Here is a 25874-nt window from a genome sequence, read left to right as displayed (position 1 = left end):
ATTCCACAAGGCAGAAAGATGGAGACTTTATAATATTCCCAGGATGTCACCTCCTATGTAGAAGAATCATGGCTGGCTGTTGAAAATGCACAATTAACTGTTTCTCCTCTCTGCTGCACAGTTTTAGCTGCTGAAGTACCTGGTAACCCCTTGAGAATTGAGGGTATTTTTACCAGACCTACTTGGCAGGCAGCAGCAAAGCAGCTAAGCTCTGGATAAATACCTTTAATACCAGCAATACAGCACACTCTGTAGAGGGGAAATAGGTTATCAGACAACATAACTGTAACACAAATTCTTCGTTAGAAACTCACTTGACAGAAATGGCTGTCAGCTCTGGAGGTTTGACCATCGATAAGCCTAGTAGCAAAGGACTAAGAGTATTACACCTTCCAGACACCCTGAGACATGCCCTGTGTCAGTGTGCAGCTGCTCAACCCAGGCTGCAAGAAGAAACTAATTTCAGCAAGGCTGCACAACTGTACTATCCTGATTCATATTGAGGCCTTAGAGCTGAATTGCTCTTGATGCAGGCATGACCCTACTGACAGACATGGAAGCTATATGAATACTGCGAGGGAAGAAACTGACATTTAATTTAGTGCTCCCAGGGTCTCAACTAGAAGCTCTACAGTCAAAGAAAACAAGGAGAAAAGACTTACTTTCAGCACTGTTTTATTGTCTGAGGATGGTGTTCGTCCAGACCACAAAGCAAATTTACAGGGATCTCCTTCAACATGTTCAGTCACTCCCAGTTCTGAGGTCTAGTATGGAGGAGAGATGATGAGAGATTACCTGTATATGAAATCTCATGAGTCTAGAAAAGTTTACATTTGTAGTGAGAAGTGGAGAGGCAGAGGTGGACAGGGAAGTTAGATCTTGTCTCTGATTTGCTACACACAGAAAAAAGAACCAGAAAACCACCAGGGGATGGCAGGGAAATGAATGGGTTGAGTGACTGTCCTTGTATTTCCCACTGACCCTTTACATCTCACTGTCTTAAATCTCTCCAGACTCACTACAAGCTTAGCTTCCAGGTGAGCCCCACAGGGTCCAGAGCCAGTCCTTCCAGGTGGTATGGGTATCCCCAACCCAGCATGGGGACATATGAGCCATCCCCCAAACTCAGCCTCTACCTACAAGAAACACAACACCCAGAACATTTTCTTTGCAGCCACACCTACCAGTAACTTGTTCTTGTAAACATATTTTGTGTGTCCTGAAGAATCTTTGATCTCTTTGCTAAACACCAAAGAGATTTCAAAGAGAAACAAATGCCTCTCACGGCCCTTCCGAATGAGAGACTTGGGATCCCACACTTGGAAGGAATCCTGAAGAATCAGCTCTCCCTGGACATCCAGGTTCTCATCAAACCCTGAAAACATAAAACACATTAGCTTGTATTTGTTCTTGGGACCAGTAATGCCCAGAAACATCAGAGCAGTAAGGACTTGAAATAAAAGGGTCTTTCCCTTTTTTTTTTTTTTTTAATGCATATTCTGAAAGGATACTAATGGGCAACCATTACCCCAATGAAAATATTTTTCTTCTTTTTCCTGCTGCAATGATGTATTTATTTCACTAAAGGCAAATAAATCATATGTGCTAAATGAGACTGCAGCTAAAGTGTAGTAGTAATTACTTAAAGATAAACATTCTAAGGATTTCAGTGCTGGTTACTGTACACAGAACTGCAATGCAAAAGATCTTCTGCATGTTAATACAAATTCAGATAAATGCAACATGCAGTGGCTGGAAGTGCCCCCTCATACCATGATGCCTTCAAGCATGCTAACCCAAACTTCAGGGGGCTGTGAGTCCACAGCAGTGCCATGGGGGAGCTACATCTGAGAGCAAATTGGTATGGTGTCTGAAACAAGCTTTCCAGGAGTTACTCATTTTCCAAGCTGCATGTCGAAAACCTTCACATGGCTGAGGATCACAGGACTACCTCCACATAACTGGAATGCTTGAGGGAAAAGGAAGTCCCTAGTGCAAAGTGCCCTCCAAGCTACTGTCTCAGCTGCTTGTGGGGTCACACTTCCCTTCAGAGGTGGGCACTGCTCCTTCACCAGCACAGCCCACCGTTGCTCATGCCAAATAGCCCTGAGAGATCAGCAAAGAGCCCTGGTCCCTGCTCCAAATATTCAGGAATTATGTTTTATTCAGAAGACAACTGTCTGCCTACCCTAACAAAGTCGTCCCTGCTTCTTCTTATTCCATGGTGCTGTTCTTCTCATGGGGACAGATTATCTAGGCATTACTTTAGGAAACCTGGCTCTTCACCAGACACCACAGTTAAAAACATCTTTATAGCGTTCCTGCCTATGCTGGGTCAGTTTGCCCCTGAAATTTTAACCACTTGGTCTTAAAATGCTGCTTAGCTACTGGCACCATTTCTTTTTTCTTGACTGTTTTAATATTCTGCTTGTTTCCTGGTTCTGACTCAAGCCAGGATGGAAATGATTTTCCCAGGCCAAGAAAATGCTTGCGAGGCAATAAAGCATCTCTGCCTGTAATAAAATTTTTAAATTTTAGAAATACTCCACACGTCTAAAATCCACCAAAGACTTAATTTTGAGGCAATCAAAATATTTTCTATCATTTGGAAATACTTTTTAATAATACTTTTTGCCTTTCTTTTTTTTTACTCTTGGGAATAATTATACTAACATTTTCAAACACAAGTTGTTTTGACTCAGAAAATCAGAACTTTTCCCTTTGAAATATTGAGACAGTATTTAGAAGTGTTTTCATCCAATAATCATTACAGATGCCAGCAGCTAAACTGATACTGTTTCATGAGGGGGTTTTTTGTTTCATTAAGTAAGAATGTCTTAACCAAATATATACATACACTGTATATGTAGACATACTCACGTGAATGCACATATACATACACAAATATAAATACATACATACATGCACACAAGATATAAATAAATACCCAAGATTTCCTAGCCAGCTTTATTCTTCCCAGACTTTTGGAGAAATATCAGAAATGAGCTAGGAAGAACCTGAGAATTATGATCAAACAACAGTATTGCTACAGTCAGCCTGTACTAACTTTCTACACAAGAGGCTTCATTTATTGGCGGTCCCTCCCCTGCCCTGGCCACCTGCCCATCTGCTACCTTCCAGCATGCTGACGTGCATTGCGTCGTTGGCCTTCTTTGGGACACTGAGCATCACCTCCAGACCATCTTTGAGTTCCCCTTTGCCCTCCTCGCAGCAGGTCAGCAGTTCCTAAGAAGCAATGAACACCTATGAACAAACTGTTCAACATACCGGCTTGATATCTGAATGTGTTACTTGGTACATGCAACTGCTTTGCTAACAGTGACAGGAGAAAGCTGAACTGCATCAAAATCCACTGTGGATACTCACAGATAGTGGGGATTAAATGGGAATGACTATAAAATATGACAAAACAAGGTGCTCTCAAGTGAGACTGTGCACTCAGATTCCTGGGGACTTATGTCTATGCTGCAGTCATCAGTCAGTACAGCTGTGTCAGGCAGCTTGCAGGACCCCTGCCTGATCCTGCAGTTCTCATGAGTACTGCAAGGCTGGCAGTGTGCTGTGCTCAGGGCAGGGAGATCCCTTCAGGAAAGATTCACCTGAGGATGAAACCAAAGGGGTGATGACTGAATGGGTGGTTTAGCCTTCCCATTAGCAGATGGTTTGTGCAGTTGCAGGCTTGCTGTTCCACAGTGCTCACTAGACTATAATATACCTGTGTGCTGCTTCAGTAAACTGGTACAAAGCACAAATTTGTGAACATATTAAATGTACTCAGTAAAGTACCTTCCTAGTACAATACATCAGTCCTTTGGTGTATACACAGGCAGATTTAAAAAGATGCAAGCATCCTATCTCGTCCTAGCTTTTCAAAGTCAGATTCTGTCTCTTCCCTTACCTCCCAGATGCTTTTTCTTCTAAGTTAGATCTAAAGTTCACCTACTCACAAACACTGCAGAAACCTTTAACCAACTTACGACAAACCAACAAAGATGTGAAATGTTAATGTTTCACTTAGAAGTCCTTGCTTTGTATATGAAGCTTTTCCCTGTTTTTCAAAGGCAAACATTTTAGCTCCCAAATAGAATCTAATGCAAACGAAGGAGTCTCGGTCACATTTCAGTGAAATTTCCCAAAGTTCTATCACTGAAGTGTTTAATCAAAACATTACATATCATAAACTTTAGCAAGAAGGAAAGTAAACAGTCCTGTCTTCCTTTCAAATTTCCCTTTCTCGGTTCCCACTTTTTAGGTTTAAGTACACTTGGATAAAAAAAAACAAACCAAACCAAACCAAAAACATCCTGAACACAACCCTCCTCCAAATAAACACTTGAAACAGGTGATCAGTTTTTTACTGTTTGCTTTTTTCTTTCTGTGAGTCTTTTCCTTTAAAATACCCAAATACCCAGTCTGATTTCACACTTTGTTGCTATGCTCAGGTGTGGAAAGTAGGAGCAGCAGCTCAGCAGCAGCTGCTAACAGGTCATGAACAGGTGATGAAACAGCTCCCTTAAGAATAGGTTAATTCATTACACCCATGAACTGCTGCGCATGTTCATGCAGAGCATGAACTGATTTGGGCAGCTCACTATGGTACCTTCAGTAGGAGTTGATATTTTGTGATCCTCTGGACAGGTTTGATTAAGTAAGAGGAGATAGAGTTGGCCAGACCATGTCTTTGCTGAATTTCCTAGAAGAGATAAAAACAGCAGTCAGTCATGGAAAACTATTAAATTGCTGCCAGACAGACCCACCCATAACTAATTTTAGCTCTGGATCTCTGGCTTTGTTTAGTTTTTTAACTCTCTTTAAGCTCAGATGCAAATAACTGTGGTTTCAAAGAGGCTGGCAATAAACTGCAGAGTCCTCCTAAGGCTGCTTAAACTGCAGGGGCCTTGTGCAAGTCAAGCTAAGGCTATGTTGAGTAAACTACACAGGCTTCAATTTAAATATGACTTATCTTTCATGTCAACTGGTTTCTCTTAGCTATGAAGGCTGAAAGCAGAGTCTTAACATCCAATTAAAATGGAGTGACATTAAATTAAATTGCATGCGTAGGGTGCAATTTAGCTGTCTAAACAGTGTCTAATACCATTTGAGAACCCTGGGGTAGCTGAAATATCCACATGCAAGTAACAGGTCTGACACAGTGATGACAGATCTATGGTATTCTGAGGTGGCACCTGGGGCCCAGGAGAGATACCCTTCTGACACCTTTTACAGCACTGAATGCTTCTGTTTTGTCACCTGAATCTCAACCAAAATGTCTGTGCTGATCAGTGTGGTGTGTTCGTGAACTTCTGGAGACAGTGCAAATAGGCATCTGGTGAGGTCTGCAAAGGGCCCTGCTGCCTCCCTCCTGCTGGTTCCAGTGGGAGTCAGGAGCTCCTGAAAATCCTACAGGACCCTAAACTGAATATTTAGCCTTCTAGAAGGCTTCAAACTTAAGCCCTACAGGGGCAGATTCTCTGCTGAAATAGAAGAGGTTGTAATTCCTTCTGTCTTCACCAGGGCATGCCTACCCTTGCTCCTGGACCTCAAAAAATCCTTGGTTCCTACCGGAGCAGATGGGGAAGAGCAACGGCACTTATCTCCAGCTACTGGAGGGTAAATTTGGAGCTGTAAAGAAGTCACAGAAGACGAAGGTCGAGGAGCTGCCAAGAATAGAGATTCTCTTTTTGTATACAGTCTGATTTTCTGCTGAGTACTGGGGAGGTTACTGGGTTTTTTTAGCTCCAGTGTTTATGGTTGGATATAAAAATAGCCACTTTTCACACAGTGTGCCAACAAATACATACTTTTTTGTACTAGGTAAGTTTGTCTTAGAAAAAAAGATAACACTGGTGCCACAAAAAAGACCCAAAAGAGAAGTGGCTCCATGTGTGGGTTAATGGAATTTGCATGAAGCTGAGTCATGGCTGGCACCAAACAGGGACACTGCCTGCAGAGCACGGCTTGGGACTCTATTAGTAACTGCAGGAGCCAGCAAGCCCTCGGCCATGTCTGTGAACTTCCTGGAGCTAAGTACAATTGTTTTTGCAGGATCCAAATAATGAATTTAGCTCTCTTCCTTCCTCTCGGCTCTCTCAATAGCAAGACATGCTCCCAGCAAAATACCACCCCTTCAGGCATTCCTTGCTCTGCCAGGATGCTCCCTGGTCATACTGTGCAGAGACAGAGTGTTGGCGGAGTGACCTGCAGCAGGAAGGCAATAAGTACATTGCTGGCAAGCGACATTCTCCCTGCAGCTTTTCCCTCTGGTCCCTCAAGTGTTGGAGTAAGATGGCAGACTGCTGGAGCATGTGTTGGGTTGAATTTGTAACATCTGGAGATGTCTGGATGTAATGCGGGTGGAGATGGAAAATGGAGAGGTCTGTGCAGGGCAGAGCTCAGTAGTGCAGGCATTTCTCACACACCTCTAAGTAACATGAAGCACAGATATCTCTGAGCTATCTTTGAAGCAGCTTGCAGATTTCAGAAGCAGGCTAGCCACAGGGCTCTGTGCTTTCTGCTTTGCCCAGCTTCTTGTTTAAAGCAAGCTTCATTCACATTATAGTTGCACCATGGCGCATTATTAGACCCAAGTTATTTCTTGGGTGGAAAAGTGTTCCAAGGCCTAGAAGACATGAAGGTATCTGACAAGGCAACATGTGCTGCAGTTGTGTATTGCAAACTAGGTGAGCTGCAGAACAGGATCAATGTGTAATCTTACATTCAGTGACAGAATCCCAAACACCAAGAATGTCCTCTGCACAGGGCAGCACAGGACCCTCAGAGGACCTTGAATGGACAACATGGAGACAGGAACACTTAAATACAATTTCGTACCATAAGAACTGCTGAGTTTGCCATGAAACAATGATAAAGTGCCCAGATTTTGTATTAAATGTCTAAAGAGATTCACAAATTAAGGTAAGTCATCTAATAGTGTACAATTGTTTAGTTGGAGAACAAACTGCATCCTGAACTGTGTATACAGACCAATGGCTTGCTGAGTAGTCTGATTCAGCACTAAAGCTCTCACAAAACATTTAGGTTTTGTAATGCATGACACGAATGGTTGGTGAGCAATTTCAGAAAAAAATATTTCTGCTTGTGCCTCTCCCCATTTCCTAAGGGACACTCCAGCTCAGCGGAGAAAATGTCTAAGAAACATCATCCATGCAGAAAGACAATAATCTGCAATGCTACAAAAGTCAATGAGCTTTTACCATGTCCCATGCTGGCGTGCAAGTTAAAGGTGCCCTGAGGCTTCCTGAATATAACAACTGATTTAAAGAAAATAAATATTCACAATAGAAGCAGCATGTAGATAACTGAAACAAACCTTGCCTTTGTCCTTAGGACAAAAGCTCATTTAAATAACAGACAATAAAATCAACATGATCACCTCAATAATATTTTGATTTCCACCAGCTGAAGCTGAGGGCCAACACATGTTGGCAATCAAAAATACATCTTACTAGCCTGAAGTATATGATATTACAAATATTAAAGATTGCTAAATATGGTAGGCATCATTTATCTTTGAAACATAGTAATACTCTCAGATGCTGAACAAGAAAGATATAAAAGAACTTGATTTGTAAGTCTACTGCAGTCAGTTAAGAGTAAGCATAGTAGTTTCATTCCCTATGCAAATTCCAGCTAATATAACCATACCCATAACTGATGAATTTTATAAACAAAGCATGATCTGTAGGGAGGGAAGATGATACTCTTTATCCTTCATTAGACTAATGCTATAGGATAAACCAGACAGTTTTCATAATTGAGAGTTTGTGCATAATTTTCCATCTGTATTAACTGGTCTAAGAAGAGAAACTGCTTTTCCCTACATATATGGCTTCACTTCTGCTCTTAGAACATCCCAGCAATGACAGCGCTGTTACTAATTCTTTTCATAGTTTCGTACAACATGTCACTTATCTTTGCTCCTCCTAATCAGCTAACCCTTTCAATGAGCCCTGAAGCTGCAAACTCTCCATGGGTTTGAAGGGTTCAAACAGATTACTGGGACTTGGGACTTCTTGTTTTCATCCCAAAGATGGCTTTCTATGGTTTATCCAATTTGAGGAGTTGTAAACTTCTGATCTTCAGGCAGGCTTCTTATCAAGGGGTGTTATTCTAGATAACTCACTCTCACCAGTAGGGTGTTTTGCGAAATTCCATGTTCTGCCTGGAAGGAAAGAACCAGCTATTTCTCTGTGTTCCTTAGGCCAGACTGTTTCCTGTCCTGCCACTGAACCACTGCCAGTCCAAGACCAAGGTGAGAAGGATCTACAGGTACTTTGCACTACCTTAGAAGATTTTTCTGGGGGGAGGATACGCAGCTTTCTTTTTGCACAGGCATCACTGGATAGCACAGCAGAATTCCTACTAATGGAAGGAAAACATCTCCTCTTGCAAAACAGATGTCAGATACTAAAACTTGAATATTCACTATTAAGCAACAGGTTTCCATCCCATATATAGACCTGGAGTGGAAAAGCTTAGCAGAGGAAACACTTTTAACCTTTGCAAACAACACTGATAGACACCTAAGGAGGCTCACACCCTCCAGGCGTCACTAGCCAGGATAAACCAATCAACAGGCTCAAGCGCCACCTCCTGGAAAATCCATTCAATTCAATTCAATTCAATTCAATTCAATTCAATTCAATTCAATTCAATTCAATTCAATTCCACTTGCAGACCATATAGTAACAAAGCAAAAGAAAAGTTCATCGTTTTTCATCTGGCTCATGCGAGATCTTTCAGTGTTGAGTTTAACTGAAATGCCATAACTATTGCCACATAGGAAACCCAGAGGAGCTGATTCACGTCAGCTGCCAACCACATCACAGGTTGAATCCTGCCGAGTGGTTACATTCGTAAGGTGATTTTCAGCGCTTTGGAAAAGAGGTCTTGGCTTTTTTTTTTTACTTTTTTTTTTTTTTTTTACTTTTTTTTCAGAAAGGCAACCAATTAAAGCTATACAGTAGCAGTCAAGCACGGGAAAATGGATAAAGTTCCAAAAATCAGAGGGAAAGCTTAGTTTAAAAGTACTCAAAAACTTTAAAGATTTTTCTCAGCCTACAAAACTGGGGTTGGAGCCTGCAAATGTTTATCACCTGATGTAGTGCTTGTAAGGGAAATAGTCTAACTGCAGTCAGTGAAGCTCCTTACTAGCATGACGAAGTAAACGGGGTGGGTAAAATCTGCAGAACAGGAGGGAAGGATCTTGTTTTGGGCTAAGGGATTTGAAGTGAGAAAATATAATAGGATCTGCTTTTCATTCCACCACTAAACTCCGAAGCAGAGGGTACATCTAAACCAGATTTTTAGAAAGGATTTGGTCTAAAAAATGCACAAAGGTTCCCATAAGAATGTGTATCTCTCTATTAAAAATGACTTGCCACGCTGATGAAGATCACACATCATACCACAGCCTACCAGTTTTCACAGCATGCAAAATCTGCAGTGGAATGAAATACCCAAACCCCAAAGCAAAAAAAAGAATCCGTTGCTCAGATGTAAAGAGGAAGTATTTCAGCTGCCCTGTGCACACTGAATGAAAATGGCAGTGGCTGCTTACATCAAAGAAAGTCCCTGCATGTTCCAGGATGAGCTGGTTGGAGTCAGGCTTGTTTTTGCAGTAGGTGACATACATCTGAAATTTATCTGCCTGTGAAAACAAACATCAAGGGAAAAGCAAGATAAGCTATTTTTCTGCTCCCACAGTCTTTCATTAAGGCTCACCAGGACAAATACAGGTGATAAACCTTACCCTCAAAGAGACATAAGATTTGTAAATTAAGAACAGATGACTTACAGCCAGTTCTTACCTTACCTGAGCAGTTCTGAAGAGAGGTGCACCATGTAACACCTATGGGAGGCTTTCTTTACAAATGATACAAAGGGAAGGTCAAAAAAAGTTAAACCAGATATAAAATAATTTCTAAGAGCTCTAATTACATGGACTGTATCCAGAAGTTTGCAGGTCTCAAAATCCAGTCATGAGTGTTGGCTCTATCACTTGCTTGACAATAAAGCCAGTATAAAAACTGGGCAAGAGACTCGATAATCTTAAATTGGACTGAGTCAACATTTTTGGCTTAAGACTGGCTCAGATTTGTGATGCCTGGGCCAGACTTGCCTTCCCTATCTTGGTTCAGACTTTAATGGCACAAACTTTATGTTGTGCTAGGAGTGTTTTGCATTTAATTTCCTAATTTATTTATTTTTAAAGGGAAATTAAGAGCATCTGTGCACTCCTGCCTTACTGCAGTTTTGCATTTTTGAACTTTGGTCTCAAAAGACACAGGGAAACAGAAGAGGAGGATAGCTTTCTTTTATGACTATTGCATTTTTTATACCAGGTATCTAAATAACAGGACAATTGGGCAGGCAGCTTTTTATGTATATCTGTAACCATGCACACAGGTCTGGACATGAACTATTAGTGAGATGTTGTGGTAGTGTCTTAAAAGTACCATGAAGATTTTACACAGAATGATACATAAAATGTGTTCCTCTTTCATAAATATTTAATGTCTTCTTTGTAAAAAACACTTCTGAATCCGTTTCACCAATATTTGTGTCATGTTTTTAAATTAAAAGCCCATTTTGAAATCACCCAAACATGCTCATTTTTTTTTATAAGTGACAATTTCTGTAATGACTTTTAAAATACTAATTCCCGGCTTTGAAATACGAATAAAACCAGAGGAGAAAACATGAAGATGGCTGATTTGCTTGGTAAATATTTTCAAAAGAGACCAGCTTTCATACAGATAAATTACTGTAGCAAATTCCCGGAGCCTCCTACACCCATGAAGACTCTTAGCATCAACATTTCAAAGTCCAGTTGGAAATTACTCTGGCATTGGGTAATAGAATGAGAGAGCACAGTGGCTCAGCATTTGACAGTAATTTATGATGGAAAATGTTGATAAAATATGTTGTTCACGTCTTTGTAGAGTCCTCATGGCACAACTATAATTCTGTAAGGAAGGCATATTAAAATTTGAAAGGTCTGTTCCCCCAGGACCCTTCACAAAGAAGATCATACCTAAATACAGGTTTGGTTTAACAATATACTATTAAACAGGAACCAGCAGAGGTAAAAGCTGTGCTAGTCAGTGCAGGACAAGGAGAGAGGCTTTAGAAAGCATTCACTCCACTGCTTAGGAACAGAGTTAAGGGAGGGGACCTTTCATGGTGAGAGGTGAGGGACAAAGCAGTCATTCCAGATTAGCTCCTAACCTCACTTATCACTAAGGATATAACCCTTGCTCCAATTCCTAGCTTGTTTCCCTCTGTGATGGAGGAATTAATTTGCATAAATAATGAAAAGAAGCCTCATTACCCAGGTGACGAAGCAGTGGCCCACATCCTCAGGCAGTTGTTCGTATTTTTCTAGTTCTTTTAGAAAAATGCTGAAAAAAGAAGACACCAAAATAATTAGTTACAGCAAATACCCAGGAGAAGCAGAATGACCAATGAGTTAACCAGTGCTAATGATCAATACTTGTATCTTGATTACAAGACTAATCAAGTGTCCTGCCTGTGGAAAAAGTGTCTCCTTGCCAAGGTATGCTTTGATTTTTGAGCGCAGTCAGCCCAACTCCACCAGAAAGAAAAAGGTAACAATCCCTAATAGCAGGTCAGTGACCAGATCACGAATCTTTAAAAAGATGTTGTTCAGTGGTTCAGAGGAAGAGCAAAAATTAAAGCCCAAAGGTGTCAGCTTTTCACCACCAAACTTGGCACACTGGACAAAGGATAACAAACAAGACTGATACTTCATAGGTGAGTAGTATACTCCCAAAATACAGATTTTGTAATCAACTCTCTCCTAACACCTTGTACAATGAGTGACATCTCTGTTTGCAGCAGAAGCCCTATACAATGCCTGGGTGGAAAAAGGAGCGTGAAACAGAAGTTGCTGAAGGAAAAGCAACTGCATGCTCCAGCCCCAAATCAGGCTGGGGTATGGGTTAACATCACCAGCCAAAGAAGATTGTGGAGGATGCTGGTGGAAGTGAAGAGAGGGCAATTCTTGCGGTCTGGAAGTTCATTCATCTGTTACTTAAAGGCCTTTTTAATGTAGTATGCAATTTGAACATATTATCCTGATACTCTTTGAAGCTGCTTGCACAAAAGCATGCATATGGCAGCCTCTCCTGGACAGTGTTTTGGATGGTGCATTTATCTGGCTAAAACACTCAAAGTCTCCCAGAACTTCAACAAGGAAGGGTTTTCTAGTTTGTTTTTTCAAACTGCTTTGGTTTTGACGTGTAACTTGAAGACAGACTGAAATTCAGACTGAACTTGTGGGATTCATCGCCCCTAAATGTTAAGTTTATAATGGCTATTGCATTCACATTATAGCAGGGAAAAAATGCCCTCTAAGCTGATCCGATTGTCTTATCTTCATAAAATGGAGTGCGGTTAGTTACAGATTAAATACATAGAGTCTCCAGGTTGCAGAAAAGCTACTTATTAACCCAGCTCATGTCAACCATCACTCCTGCCCCATGTTTTTCAAGAGTTCATATTTTTCACAGGCAAGCTTCCAGACTAGATTTTGTGCTGTGAGATGGAAAGCATGTATAGGACTACAAAACATAGGTATAACAGGACTTTAATATTGTTAATCAGCTGTAGAAAACTTTTTAAATAAGTTGCAATTCATTTTTGTAAAAGAAAATGAAACGTTATTTTGCAAATCTAGATCAATTACTTTACACTCTTGTGTGCATTGTTCTGTAGATGTTCACCGCAGACACCATATGGTTGTACAGGTATACACATGCCTTTGGTTTCCTTAGTCAGTAAACATTAACAGAACTGTCAGGAAAACCTACTTGTTATGAAAGTCATATATCTCCTGAATATTGCCAAAGATGATGTGTTCTTTATTAAGGATCCCAGCAGGTATTTCTTCCACTCCACTTGTCATTTCCCAGAGGTAAGTCTGGAAGACACCAGCAATTCTTAACTTTGTGAATAAATGCAATGAAAAAGAATAGATCTCCCTGTTCTATTGCTAAAGGCACAGGCTGACAAGGGAAATACGTACTTTGAGATTAAACAAACAAGCCAAAAAAAAAAAATAATTAAATGTTCCAGTGTCGCAGAAAGCTCTCCAGAGAAATCCAAAGCGATGACACTTAGAAGCTGTCTAAGGAAAAACATGCCAACAACACCTGTCTTTGCTGTCCAACTGATGGTATCCAAAAACTGCAGGCAGAAACAGTGGCAAGATAAGCTGTACTTGCCACTTCAGTAGCATTAGACACATGAAAATCTTTCAGACTTTAGGAATGTGAAAGCTGACAGGTTTCACTGTTCTTTGCCTTGAATATTACAGTCTCCTTCAGGAATACCCTGCTGTAGAGCTAGATAATGTACGTGACTGTGCAAATTCAGGTCTTTGAAATTGATCCAAATGAAATTAAATGATCCAAAGGAATAGATTTGAATTCTTAAGAAAATGCTCCATGATTAAAAAAAACAACCCAAAACCAACATATAAACCAACAAATTTTGAGTCAACATCCAAATATATTGCTTTTTACTGAGCCCTAGGACATTGCTCTGACTCTGAGGGGTGAGTGCAGCTTTGTAAATAAAGGCACACTCAGGTGTCCCTGGAGGTGCAGACATTTTCGGTCAAGCATGGGGAACACAGGGCATGGCTCAAGCCAGTGGGAGACAAACTTCCTCTGCTGGCCACCCAGCTCCCTCCACCATCAGGACACAGCTCTGAGGCTAGTCATCAGTGGAGGTACCTTCACACACTCTTGTCAAGAGTCAGTACAGTGAATATCCACAAAGGATACCGTGTCTTTCCTGAAAATGCTGGAGACTTACTAAACTGTAACTTACCTCTAAGCATTCATGTAAGTCCCTGACATAAGCTTTTTCTGTCTGAAGCAGCTCAGCCATAATAAATCTGTGGGGGGGGAAAACAGTATTTCAGGTGTTTTGTACAAATGCCTATAACGTCCAATGAACAGAAACCAAAATATCCTTCTGTTGTCTTAATTAAAGCATTTGCACTCTAAACTTTCAGCTACCTTACTTGGCACCTTTCAGGTCTATGAATGAAAAGCCACTACACACTCTAGTCCATTTTAGGGTTATTTTCTAAATATCTGTTTTGAATGAAAGCCTATTAAGTTGTATTTTTGCAGTCCTGAGCTGTGATTTACTATCTACATGCCTATCCTTAACAGTCAACTGATTCTCAGAATTTTTTTCCCCAGGAGTAAAGACTTGAGATTCACCAACAAACGTGCATCTTCCCTAAGTCAGTGGTAAGGGACCCTGCAACTTGACCTTCAGTGGCAATACAGAGAGATTGGGAGACACCATGACTTTGAAGAGGCTTCAACAGCTTGGTATCCAATGAAAGAATCTAGACTACCGGGAAGCCCAAGAACTACATCCGTACTGTCTGAGGCTGGGCATCTCAAAGCTGAAATGCCTAATGTTTTGTGCCTGTGCTACAGGCAGATCAAGTAAACCCGCTGTTTCCTAAAGCAGAAACAGTTTCTTATCAAGGTTATGCCCTTGGTAACAATTTCAGAGAACTGAGAAGGATTGTACGCACAAATGATTTACAGAATATTCCCACAAAAAATTTAAGACAAAATACTGTGAAATTAGACTCTTTCTAGATTTATGTGCAACAAGCATTCTCAAAATATTTCCTCTAGTATGAAATATTTCCAGTTCTCCACCCACCAAAATTTGAACCTTAACTTCAAGTGAACTTGTGTGTCACTGAAAGCCAGTTCATTCCTCAGGACATCACTGAAGTTTAGATAATACCTAGATGTATAAAGATGCCTTCAATGTTTTTCCTGTTCATTTTACTTTTGACATACAGCCAAAAAGAAACAATGACAGTGAGTATCTCCATTACATCAGCCTCTAATTGAAATGCTTGACTTATTCCTTTCCATTTCCAAAAGTTAACTTCTGCTTAAAACCAAAATAAATTCAACCTGTATGTTCTGAATTTCTCTAGCCTACAAAGTCTGCCCTACACATGTAGACTTATCTCAATAACTTCACAACTGGAAGGAATTATAGGGCTGTCAGTTAGTTCTGGTCACACAAATATCATAGCATCATTCTTAGATAATGCATCATGGCAGACTGTGAGGGTCTGGGGACATACTCTTTCTTTCTGGCCGACTTTCTTTTTTCTTCATTGACTTCATGACCTGCATCTCGCAGCTTTACTTCCCGGTCAGAAAGACTTGCTGGAATAATATCTAGTTCTAGGTCCTTGTTATCCTACAAAAAAAGTGACAGTACAGATTTTAAATTCATTGTAATCCTACTGTTGTACAAAATTTTTTATTCGACCTAAAAGAGCTGAGAGATGAGGTCGGGGATCACTTTTTTGTTTAGCTAAAGGACCAGAGAATGGAAACTTTCAGCCAAAGCCCGAGTTTGAGTCAAGGTAACAGCATGGCAACAGTATTTATGGTTTATGCTAAAATTATGCAGACTTTTATTCAAATAATGTGTTTCCCCCTCCTTCCCAGTAGCTGTATGATCATATGGAGAATGGTGCAAACATTTGTTTAGAAAATCCTTTTGATCTTCATCTGTCTCCTTCTCATATCACTGATCTGCCAGAAAAGAACTTTTTCTCTACAGAAACAGTTCTGAGCTTGGATTGAAGCTGAGTTCTGAGTTGGTTGGATTTTAAGAATTTCTAGTGGACACACAATAACCTGCAGCATTCATACCATATCCATCACTTCCCTCTGTGATCTTCAGCTTTGTTATGAAACCCCAGCAGGACATGGACTTACGGTACCTCTGTATTGATTCCAAGGGCTTTTTCCAGGGAGTAGCGGTATTTCCCCATCCTGAGAGAGAAGTCGCGGTAGCGTTTGTCAACGGTGGTGACCCACTTCCTAATTTCAGTGGCGTGTATATGTCCTTTTTCTACAAAGCTGTCGGCCAGCTGGATGAGGAGCTTCACTTTCTCCTTTGTTTGCTGCCCAAAATATGGTCATCTGTTATGTTGCATTATTATTATTTCCTTTGCTTGTAATTCACACAGCAGTCAGAAGCAGCTCACAATTTTTCATACATCATTAAAGAGTGTCTGTACTTCATCTTATACAGAATCAAACGCTTTAAGCTTTGCCCAGGAAAACATGAAAAGAATTACATTTTTGTAAGGACACTTATGAAGCTGCATGAGATTCAAAAAGTCAAATTTTCAAACCACACACACAAACACACAAGGAAAACATGGTGGAAGTTAGACATGCCTCCTTCCCACAACCAAAACCTTATTTGTTGTGAGCCTTGGAGTAGAAGACAGGATTTAAAAATCACAGCTCCTAAAATAGATGAAGTTACTCTGAATCTACACATAGGTGATTCTGCAGACCTACGTAGGCAGGTCATTAATACACCACATATCAGTCCCGGAAGTGAGTTTGAGTCACTACTACTCTGTTTCAGAAACAAACAGAATTTAAATCTGAATTCCAGGTCTATTATAAAATTCTTCATTGGTATTTTAGTTCCAGTTAGAGCATTACAAATTATAAGATGCCTGAACTCCAAAACATCTACTGAGCCCCCAAACCTTCCAGAAGTCTTTTCCACTTGTAGTCTTACTGCCCCTTAGTCACTGTGGTTTTCCATGTTGAAGAACTTCGTGCAAATCTGGCACAAAGGAGCTAGTTATAAGTTTTATCTTAGATTCCAAATCTATCCCAGGAACTGAAGGTGCCTGGACAATATGTTTAAGCCAGCTTTAGTACAAAATGTTATAAAACCCTTAGATAGCAACTGTATAGACTGCATCCAACTGTAATGCACATGTTAATCCTCAAAAGCAAAAGGGGAATCAGTTGTATCCCCAGAGTTACCGGCAAGGTGCTCTTCAGAGATGGGGAGAACTTTCCATGCTGCCTGAAGCAAGACATGCTGTCAGGTACTTGACATTATCAGCAATTTGGCACAAATGGACAAACGATGTCAGACCAGAAAACATCCATCAGATTTCAAACACAGAACTGAATTTTAAAAATTTCACCAGCAAAATAAATTAACAGCTGAATCAGAGGTCATCTTAGCAAAGTATTTGAGTATGTAAGCAAGGCTAGATATGTAGAAGTAAAAATCATACTTCCTCTAATATTTAAAGGGCATTTCATTCCCAAAAGCTACTGGCTTTTTTGCTTTCCAAACAGTTGTTTAAGTCAGAAAGTTATTGGGATCAGGAAGGCTTTCAGTTACAGCTTAATTTGAGAATAACATCAGTCTGGAAGTGACATGCATTTACCAGATTGCACATGGTAGTGAAAACATTCTAGGTCAGCAGTAGGAAAGTGATTTACTAGAGCCCTAGGGAGCAAGACTAGATGTGTCAGTGTAACAAAAAGTCAGTAACAGTCAATAAGGAACAAGGTATAAAACTCAGTCCTAGGCTAAGGGTGAGAAGTACTTTGGAAACTTCATGATGAATTGGGATTATTAAATTTTGGGTGACATGGTTTAGTGTGAGGTGTCCCTGCCCATGGCAGGGGGAGTGGAATTAGATGATCTTAAGGTCCTTTCCAACCCTAACTATTCTACGATTCTGATTTATAAACTGAAACATAATTTCAGGAGGACTGACTATGGATGTTTAGAGTCCAGAAGTACCATTAAAGGAATTTTGCACAGGTCCTGTCTGATGAAATTAATTTCCATACATTGCTAATTATCTCCCATTTTCACAAACATGCAAGCTAAGCAAAAAGGAAGCGGACAAGAACACCACAAAGCCTGTGAATCAAACCCATGCAAGTATGGATAACCTAATGAAGAATATAAGGATTATAGAAGATCAATTTCAGGACACAGTGAAACGAGGCTACATAGTAACAAGGCCACAGTCTTGCTGTAGTCTGACGCTGCAATTTAGATCCTTATCAGTGACTTTTAATACCACTGTGGATTTACTGTCTGTGAATTACCTATGGTTTGAATTAATTTGTCTGAAGCAGATCCAATCACCATTCCTCTGTAAACGCCACCAGATTTCTCAGAATTGCTCCATAGAAATTAATAGATCCTTGGTAATGCAGTTTTTTATTAAAACCAGTTCACCCCAGAGTTAACACACCCATTTATTTGAAGTATTTCATTGGGATCAGCAGACTATTTGTAATGAAATAAATTATCATCTGTGATCAACCCAGCTGGAATTAATGAAACAAATTGTGGTTGTAATGACAGAAGAAAGAAGGAATCCAAGATGAACATGGATATGTTCAGATTTATTAGTTACTTTATTCTGTTCTTATATGATTGATTGAGGATGGAATTAGGGCATGTCTCAGTAGATCACTGTGAATTCTGTATGCAAAGGAGTTCTTCCTTCTGATCAGAACAAAAATGCTTTATGATCCGTGCAGACCAAGGGCAGAAAATCTTTTTGTGCCTATGCCTTGCTAAAAATGAAAGATCACAGCTCTCAAAAGACATTTATCTTCTGGGCTAGAAATGTCAGGAGTAAAGAACAAAATCAAGACAATATTATTACAGAGATTTAAGGCATTGAAATAGGATCATAAACATAGACTAAGACAGATGCTGTAATTAGATTAAAGTCACTGTTTACCTTGGCGGGTACTCTGAATTCCCCATATTCCTTCATGAGTTCCTGAGTTTCTTCTGCTGATTCCCCTGTGGAGTTGTGAGTAGAGAGGTAATACTCGCCTGTTTCTTGGATCCAGTCTAAGGCCTGTGAATGTTAAAAAAAAAAGAAAAAGAAAAAGAAAAGGCAAAAACAAAGGAAAACCGAAACAAACGGTCTTTGTCTTTCACGAACTAATCCTCTGACAAAAGCAAATCTGCCAAAGAGAGGATAGTAAATCTATTGGGACTTAATACTGTGTATACTAGAACAACTTCTGGAACACACAAGAAGAATATAGTAATCAAAGCAGGTAGGAGAGGATACAAAAGGTAGTGTATGTTTCCTAGAAGAAAAAGGAGTGTAGGGAATTCTACTTATATACAGATAAATATGCATGCAGAGAAAGCAGTTTTCTCATTCAGTAGTAGCTCAATAAAACAAGTTTGCTCTTATATTTATTTTCGAGCAAATGAAAAAAAAAAACCCACAGAAAATAATCTGGCCTGGCAAAAATACTGAGTTTTGTTGTTGGATTTTGGAATTTTCTTGAATTGTTCTAAAAAGCTTTGTCATGTTTTCCAAAGTTACAGTTTTTAAATATAGCTTGAGGCTGCAGCAGGAACCTCGCACAGAGGCATTAATTAAGCAGATACAGGAAATACTTACACGCTGTCAGGACAGAAAGACAAAGTAGAGTTTTTACACTACCTGCTTGGCACTGCGCTCAAAGACAACATATTGCTGGCACTGATCTAATCTTCGTTTTTTCAGGGTCCAGAAGTGAAGGACCCGGTTCTCCCTCTGCAGCAGCTCACTCAGAATGGCTGTAGGGCAAAAGAAAATGTCTTCATGATTAGTTATTCTCTGAGTGCTTACAGAAATAAGCCATAAAAAGCTGAATTTACTCACTCTGCCTGGAACACATTCCCAAGAGCAGAGCCCCTGAGGTTGAATCCATGCCTTTTTTTTTTTTCAGAATTCAGAATTACAAAGGGGCAGCTTAAAAAACCAAACCAAACTAAACCCCAACACACAAAAAAGTGCAGTTGTGTGGTTATCTGGTAAAGGAGAAGATGCTAGAACAGTGTTTGAGATTTACGCCAGTAGCTGCACTGGGGTACATAATTTCTAGTCCTTCCTGGTACTGGTTGACATAGGAAAAATTGTCTTTTTACTGCCTTGTCTGTTGCTCTGCCCACAGGTAGTACTTGGCACCAAAGCCTAGTGTCCCATGCAGAGCTCTGGTCATGACTGAATTTAATTCAGACCTGACCTCTCAGTTTGAAATACCTGATAAGGTTTCTTGTACAGCTGCTCTGACTGATGGCCCATTATGTGCTCCCTATGAAGTTACTGCTGGGCTAGGATTTTAAGTTGAGGTCTGCTACTGGTCCTCTAAACTGTTTTCTGTGTGAGGGGGATGTGACAGACACCCAGATTCAGGAAGGGACTGTCAGGAGACCTGCTACTCCCTGGAGTCTACGACATACATGTTCTCCTTCAAAACCCAAATGCTCAGTCAGACTTTATCAACTTGATAAAAGGGTGTGATTTGACTCTTTAAAAAGTACCATGTGTTTAACTTAAAAGATGACATGCAGAGAGAGTGCAAGAGATTTACAGTATGTTACTAACATACACCTTAGTTAAACCTGACTTTTTCTATTTAAACTGAGGTAAGCCATGTGCAGTGCGGTTCACCCAGCTCTGTTTGGGTATGGAGCTCAGGTCCCCCTTGGCAGGTAAGGCATGGCAGCCCTCCTGCCCTAACAGCCAAGACAGCGTCCACTAGAGGGGGCTTAGGCACAAGCAGCAGGGGCAGCAGCTGCGCTCTTCTATTAGAACACTGAGCGTAGTTTCTCAACCACTTACAGTGACTTACGATCATTTACAGCACCTGTTAACAATCTTTCTCATCCTAAGCGGTTCTCGAATATACTGATATTCATTGCTTATGTTACCAACACTGGTGGTAGCAAACAGATTTGGATGTATCCCTCCTTATTTACAAGTGTAACACTGATTTAGGTCAAAAAATCTGTAATACTTAAGTTAATTGCAAAACATAGCCTAGTCGCTGCTGAGGACAACAGGAACTTTGAATGACAAAAGAAACTCAAACTTTGTCATGGGTGCTCTAGATCAGGTCTCTGCATAAACAGTCCAGTCTATGCCAAAAAAAAACTAATTTTGTTCTGCATTAATGACTTTGCTTGGAAGCATAGTAAGTATCCTACTATATGGTTGGTTTATTACAAAACTAAAGTGCACACTCAAAGATTTTCTTTGGAGAGAGTCACCAATCACAAGAATTACATATTTGGCTTAGGAAAAGATTAATATAGAAGTTGATTTTTATTTAAGTGAGTAACTTCAAATAAGCTCAGTGAGGAACACTCACAAGCTTTTATCAGGTGCACATTTAAGGGCTTACTGATTCAGGGGTTAACTAACTTTCCCATGATTTTCAACTATAGGGAACAGTTCACAACAACAAGCATTTGACATAGTAGCGTGGGAAATTTGAGCAAAGTCATGTTAACACTGAAGAGCTGGCATTGAAAAGAAGGAAAATAATCTCTTCAGTAGCACCTTTTTCATCTTTTGGGTAAAACCCAAGCTCCCATCCCTCCCATATATAATGATCACACTGCTTTTAACCTGTATCTTTCTGCAGCTTGTAAGAATGCAATAATAACAAAAATGTTTTATTTTTGCAGAATCACTCAGCTCATTTGAAGCATTTCTAGGCAGAGGTTAATTTTTAATTAAGCAGAGAAGTGAAAACATTTTTAAACATCTCAGATGTATCTCCTGATTGTAAACAGTTCTCTTCTGTCTAAAGGAAAGTAACTACAGTCAAATACTTTTGCTGGTGATTGTTTGATGTGGTATGACATTCAACAGAATTCCAGGGACAAAAAAATAGCAGATCCATCCTACGGGCAAACAACTTTGGGACTCTTCTGACAAGAGAAGCCAGAAAGCACCCATGTTTCAAATTCTTTTTCTTCTCCAGTCCACTACCACTTGCAGCAGCAGAGTTCTGTATAAGAACTCATGCCTAGCAGAGAAGGATCACTTTCTGAGATGCCTCATTACCATTGCTAAATGTGTCAGGCATATGTATCATTTCAGTCACAATGGATAGAAAAACTTAAGGTGCCTTCTCAGCATGCTCACAAACTTTAGGATGACCTCACAACAGAAGGAGAAGCAACAAAAACCTTCAATGCTGTCACTGGATCGGTGCACTAACCTTTCACTTGCTGCTCAGGCCCCCTTGTATGGCTTGCTACTCCAGGCATGCTGACATTATTCCTGTGGATGTACTTGAGGAATACTTCTGCATTCCTTCGTGCCAGTGTACAGGCCTAAGAAAAACAGCCCCCAACCAAAAAGAATCAGTGAAGATGAGCAAAGAAAGCAAAGGGGACCCAAGGGAGTTCTCTGATCATTTTGCAGGGAGAAGTTCTCTTTTGTCTGGGAACATGAGAGCTTCAGCTAAGAGGCTAATAGTCAATAAACTCAGCCAATAAATGAACAGACTCATATATGTATTGAAACATGAGTAATTTTGAATATAATGGCTGATGGTTTTATTAGGGAAATTAATGGCAATAACAAACCAACTGGTCATAAAGAGCTAGTACAAAACATTTTCAATCTAATCAAAGCTAACCCCATCTCTCAGGAAAAGTACTCATTGTTTCAATAAAATGTACAATCCAAAGGCATAGTTTCTTAAGCTGGGCTTGCAAGCAGAGTTTCATGTTGTGTATCAATTTCAGTGGAAGGTGGGAGGCTGATTATCAGTCGACTTGTCAGCCTGTCAGCTCCACAGCTCTTACAAAGCAGCACCTGGAAGGCAGTAGGAAATCTGTCTCTACCCTGGTCCTGCCCTGCAGACACACAATTGCTTCAGTTGTTAGTAGTTATTCAGTTATTGGCTTCAAAGACAAAATTTGAAATGCTGGATGGTTTGTATAAGCCACCACCAAAAAGACGTGTAATACCTGTCATTTATCATGCTCATCATATGCAATTTTGAGTATTTGAACTTTGAACCAGCACAACAACTAACATCCTCCAACTGCAATGCAAATGCCACCTAATTAGCCCTGATGACATCTGAGATATGCATTAAAGATAATGCTTATTACCCCTACTATAAAAATGCAAAGCTGGTTTAGGATTTATACAGCCAGCCAGTAGCTGAAGTAAAAGTATACCTCAGGGCCTCCTCTCAAACTCACTAACACTGCTCTAAATTGAGTACTTAATGAGGAACTATTCTGATTTACTAAAGAACTAAAATGAGACCTTGAGAAAAGCTTCCTTCTGTTCCAGGTGTTTGCTGATCAGAGGGATGACGTGGTCTATCTCAGATGCTGGTCCAAGTTTATCTCGACCTCCACACCAGTCTTCATCCCGTCTGTATTCTTGTTCCAGACTCTCTAATACACTGCACACCTGAAACATGCCCATAGCACAATAATTCAGTTATCTACAGTCGTAATCAGGAGAAACATATTCAGTAAAAGTCTATGACCAATGACATTTTAAATCTAAATGTTTTGGACTGTGGGCCATGGCATGGGGATAACTGGGTATGAAACAGGCCCTGGACAGAGTGATCTAGCAGTTTTTCTTACCCATAGGGATCTCTGCTCTTTGGGATATAACTTATCTGGTTTAAGGGTGGTGAATTCTTCTTCTCTTCCAATGGATAATGAGGGGGAAGAAACTCAAAACTCCAAATTAAGGCAGAGGTCAGTCTGGCCCCAGTGGATCATTCAGGAAACAATACCCATTCTGGAAGGGTGCTTTAGATGTGTTTAAATCCTACTGAAGTCAAGGAACTTAGCACATACTTAAAGAAAAACACATGCTTAAATAGGTTCCTGAAACAAAGTCTGAAGCTGGAACTAATTCTTTTCAGCTGCATGTTAGTTGCTCCCCATACAGCTTTTCTAAAGACTGATGGAAACCAATAGACATTAAATCAGTGTCACAACCTAGGTGGATGCAGGTGTTCCACTGTACAGGGCTTACACACATATCTTCTATCTTGGTAGAAAAATGGGTATGACATAAATAAACCAACACAGTCTGAAAATTGTGTGTGCACTGGCCTCAGACAAAGCTGCGTTTTATACATTACAGATCCTGAGAACAGCAGCAGCCTGTGGAGACACTGAAAAAACTGCAACTGGAACTTTCCTCTTCTTTCCCAGTTAGCTCTCCCTACACACTCCAATGTTGAGATTACTCAAGATCCAGTCAGTTTTTGCTAGGAGGCCAGCTAACCATGTTCACCCTTTCCTTGCTCACTCCTGCAACTTTTATATGAACACAGTTATAACTCAGAGGTTCCCACATGAATAAGAGCATAGCCTGGAAGAGACTCCAGCATCATCCACCCCCCTATTGCAGACACATTTTCATATAACTCCATTCATTAACATATCAAATTCTGGTTTTAAACCAGTGAGCTGAGGTGAACTGATCAACTTACCCTGTTGCCAGGCTGTTCAAGAACCTTATGAATTTAACAGAACCTTATGCATTTAACCATCTGAAATCATAGAATCATAGAATCATAGAATCGTTAGGGTTGGAAAGGACCTTAAGATCACATAGTTCCAACCCCCCTGCCATGGGCAGGGACACCTCACACTAAACCATGCCACCCAAGGCCTCGTCCAACCTGGTCTTGAACACTGCCAGGGATGGAGCATTCACAACCTCCCGGGCAACCCATTCCAGTGCCTCACCACCCTAACAGGAAAGAATTTCCTCCTTATATCCATCTAAACTTCCCCTGTTTAAGTTTGAACCCGTTACCCCTTGTCCTATCACTACAGTCTCTAATGAAGAGTCCCTCCCCAGCACCCCTATAGGCCCCCTTCAGATACTGGAAGGCTGCTATGAGGTCTCTATTCAGCCTTCTCCAGGCTGAACAGCCCCAAGTTCCTCAGCCTGTCTTCATATGGGAGGTGCTCCAGTCCCCTGATCATCCTCGTGGCCCTCCTCTGGACTTGTTCCAACAGTTCCATGTCCGTTTTATGTTGAGAACACCAGAACTGCACTCAGTCCTCCAAGTGAGGTCTCAAGAGAGCAGAGTAGAGGGGCAGGATCACCTCCTTTGACCTGCTGGTCACGCTCCTTTTGATGCAGCCCAGGATACGGTTGGCTTTCTGGGCTGCAGGTGCACACTGAAGCTGGCTCGTGTTCATTTTCTCATCAACCAACACCCCAAGTCCTTCTCCACAGGGCTGCTCTGAATCTCTTCTCTGCCCAACCTGTAGCTGTGCCTGGGATTGCTCCGACCCAGGTGTAGGACCTTGCACTTGGCATGGTTAAACCTCATGAGGTTGGCATCAGCCCACCTCACAAGCGTGTCAAGGTCCCTCTGGATGGCATTCCTTCCCTCCAGGGTATCAACCGAACCACACAGCTTGGTGTCATTGGCAAACTTGCTGAGGGTGCACTCAATCCCACTGTCCATGTCAGCGACAAAGATGTTAAACAAGACCGGTCCCAACACTGATCCCTGAGGGACACCACTCGTTACTGGTCTCCAGCCAGACATTGAGCCATTGACCACAAGTCTTTGTGTGTGGCCATCCAGCCAGTTCTTTATCCACCGAGTGGTCCATCCATCAAATTGATGTCTCTCCAATTTAGAGACAAGGATGTCGTGTGGGACAGTGTGGAATGCTTTGCACAAGTCCAGGTAGATGACATCAACTGCTCTACCCCTGTCCATCAGTTCTGTAGCCCCATCATAGAAGGCCACCAAATTGGTCAGGCAGGATTTCCCCTTAGTGAAGCCATGCTGGCTGTCACCAAGCACCTTGTTGTTTTTCATGTGCCTTAGCATGCCTTCCAGGAGAATCTGCTCCAAGATTTTGCCAGGCACAGAGGTGAGACTGACTGCTCTGTAATTCCCTGTGTCATCTTGTTTTAATGCAATCCAGCATTCACCCTCATACAATAAGGGAGAGCAAGTGCCCCATATCTTATTTAGGCACAAAAAAGGATTTCAATTTTACTTCTTAAAAACTTTGGCACTCTATTGGGCTTTAGTGACATAAAATATGGAAGTATATGGACTGCCTGTGATCCACATCTTTCTGGAAAGGATGGTCCCTGAACATGCAAGTACCATTTCTCTGTTAAGATGATGAGA

The 25874-nt window shown here is 40.8% G+C and overlaps 1 protein-coding gene across 13 annotated transcripts in view; it reads right to left on the bottom strand.

Moving 5' to 3' along the window:
- KALRN (kalirin RhoGEF kinase) overlaps window positions 1–25874 on the bottom strand; it is a 514073-nt gene that overhangs the window by 139726 nt on the left and 348473 nt on the right. For all 13 annotated transcript variants that reach the window (XM_061472089.1, XM_061472007.1, XM_061471725.1 and 10 more), the window contains exons 18-31: window positions 23003–23152; window positions 21939–22053; window positions 19388–19503; window positions 18662–18784; window positions 15851–16033; window positions 15200–15318; window positions 13900–13966; window positions 12876–12985; window positions 11375–11444; window positions 9602–9691; window positions 4622–4714; window positions 3135–3246; window positions 1185–1375; window positions 663–764 (exon numbers count right to left, since the gene is read on the bottom strand). In XM_061472089.1, the coding sequence (XP_061328073.1) occupies window positions 663–764; window positions 1185–1375; window positions 3135–3246; window positions 4622–4714; window positions 9602–9691; window positions 11375–11444; window positions 12876–12985; window positions 13900–13966; window positions 15200–15318; window positions 15851–16033; window positions 18662–18784; window positions 19388–19503; window positions 21939–22053; window positions 23003–23152 (1641 nt within the window). The remainder of the gene's footprint in view (window positions 1–662; window positions 765–1184; window positions 1376–3134; window positions 3247–4621; window positions 4715–9601; window positions 9692–11374; window positions 11445–12875; window positions 12986–13899; window positions 13967–15199; window positions 15319–15850; window positions 16034–18661; window positions 18785–19387; window positions 19504–21938; window positions 22054–23002; window positions 23153–25874) is intronic.

Source organism: Pezoporus flaviventris, unplaced genomic scaffold, assembly GCF_033815535.1.
Source record: "Pezoporus flaviventris isolate CSIRO_AGI_PZ_B2104156 unplaced genomic scaffold, CSIRO_AGI_Pfla_v1 ptg000001l, whole genome shotgun sequence".
Classification (NCBI taxonomy): Eukaryota; Metazoa; Chordata; class Aves; order Psittaciformes; family Psittacidae; genus Pezoporus; species Pezoporus flaviventris.
This window is presented reverse-complemented; position numbering and strand designations above follow the sequence as displayed.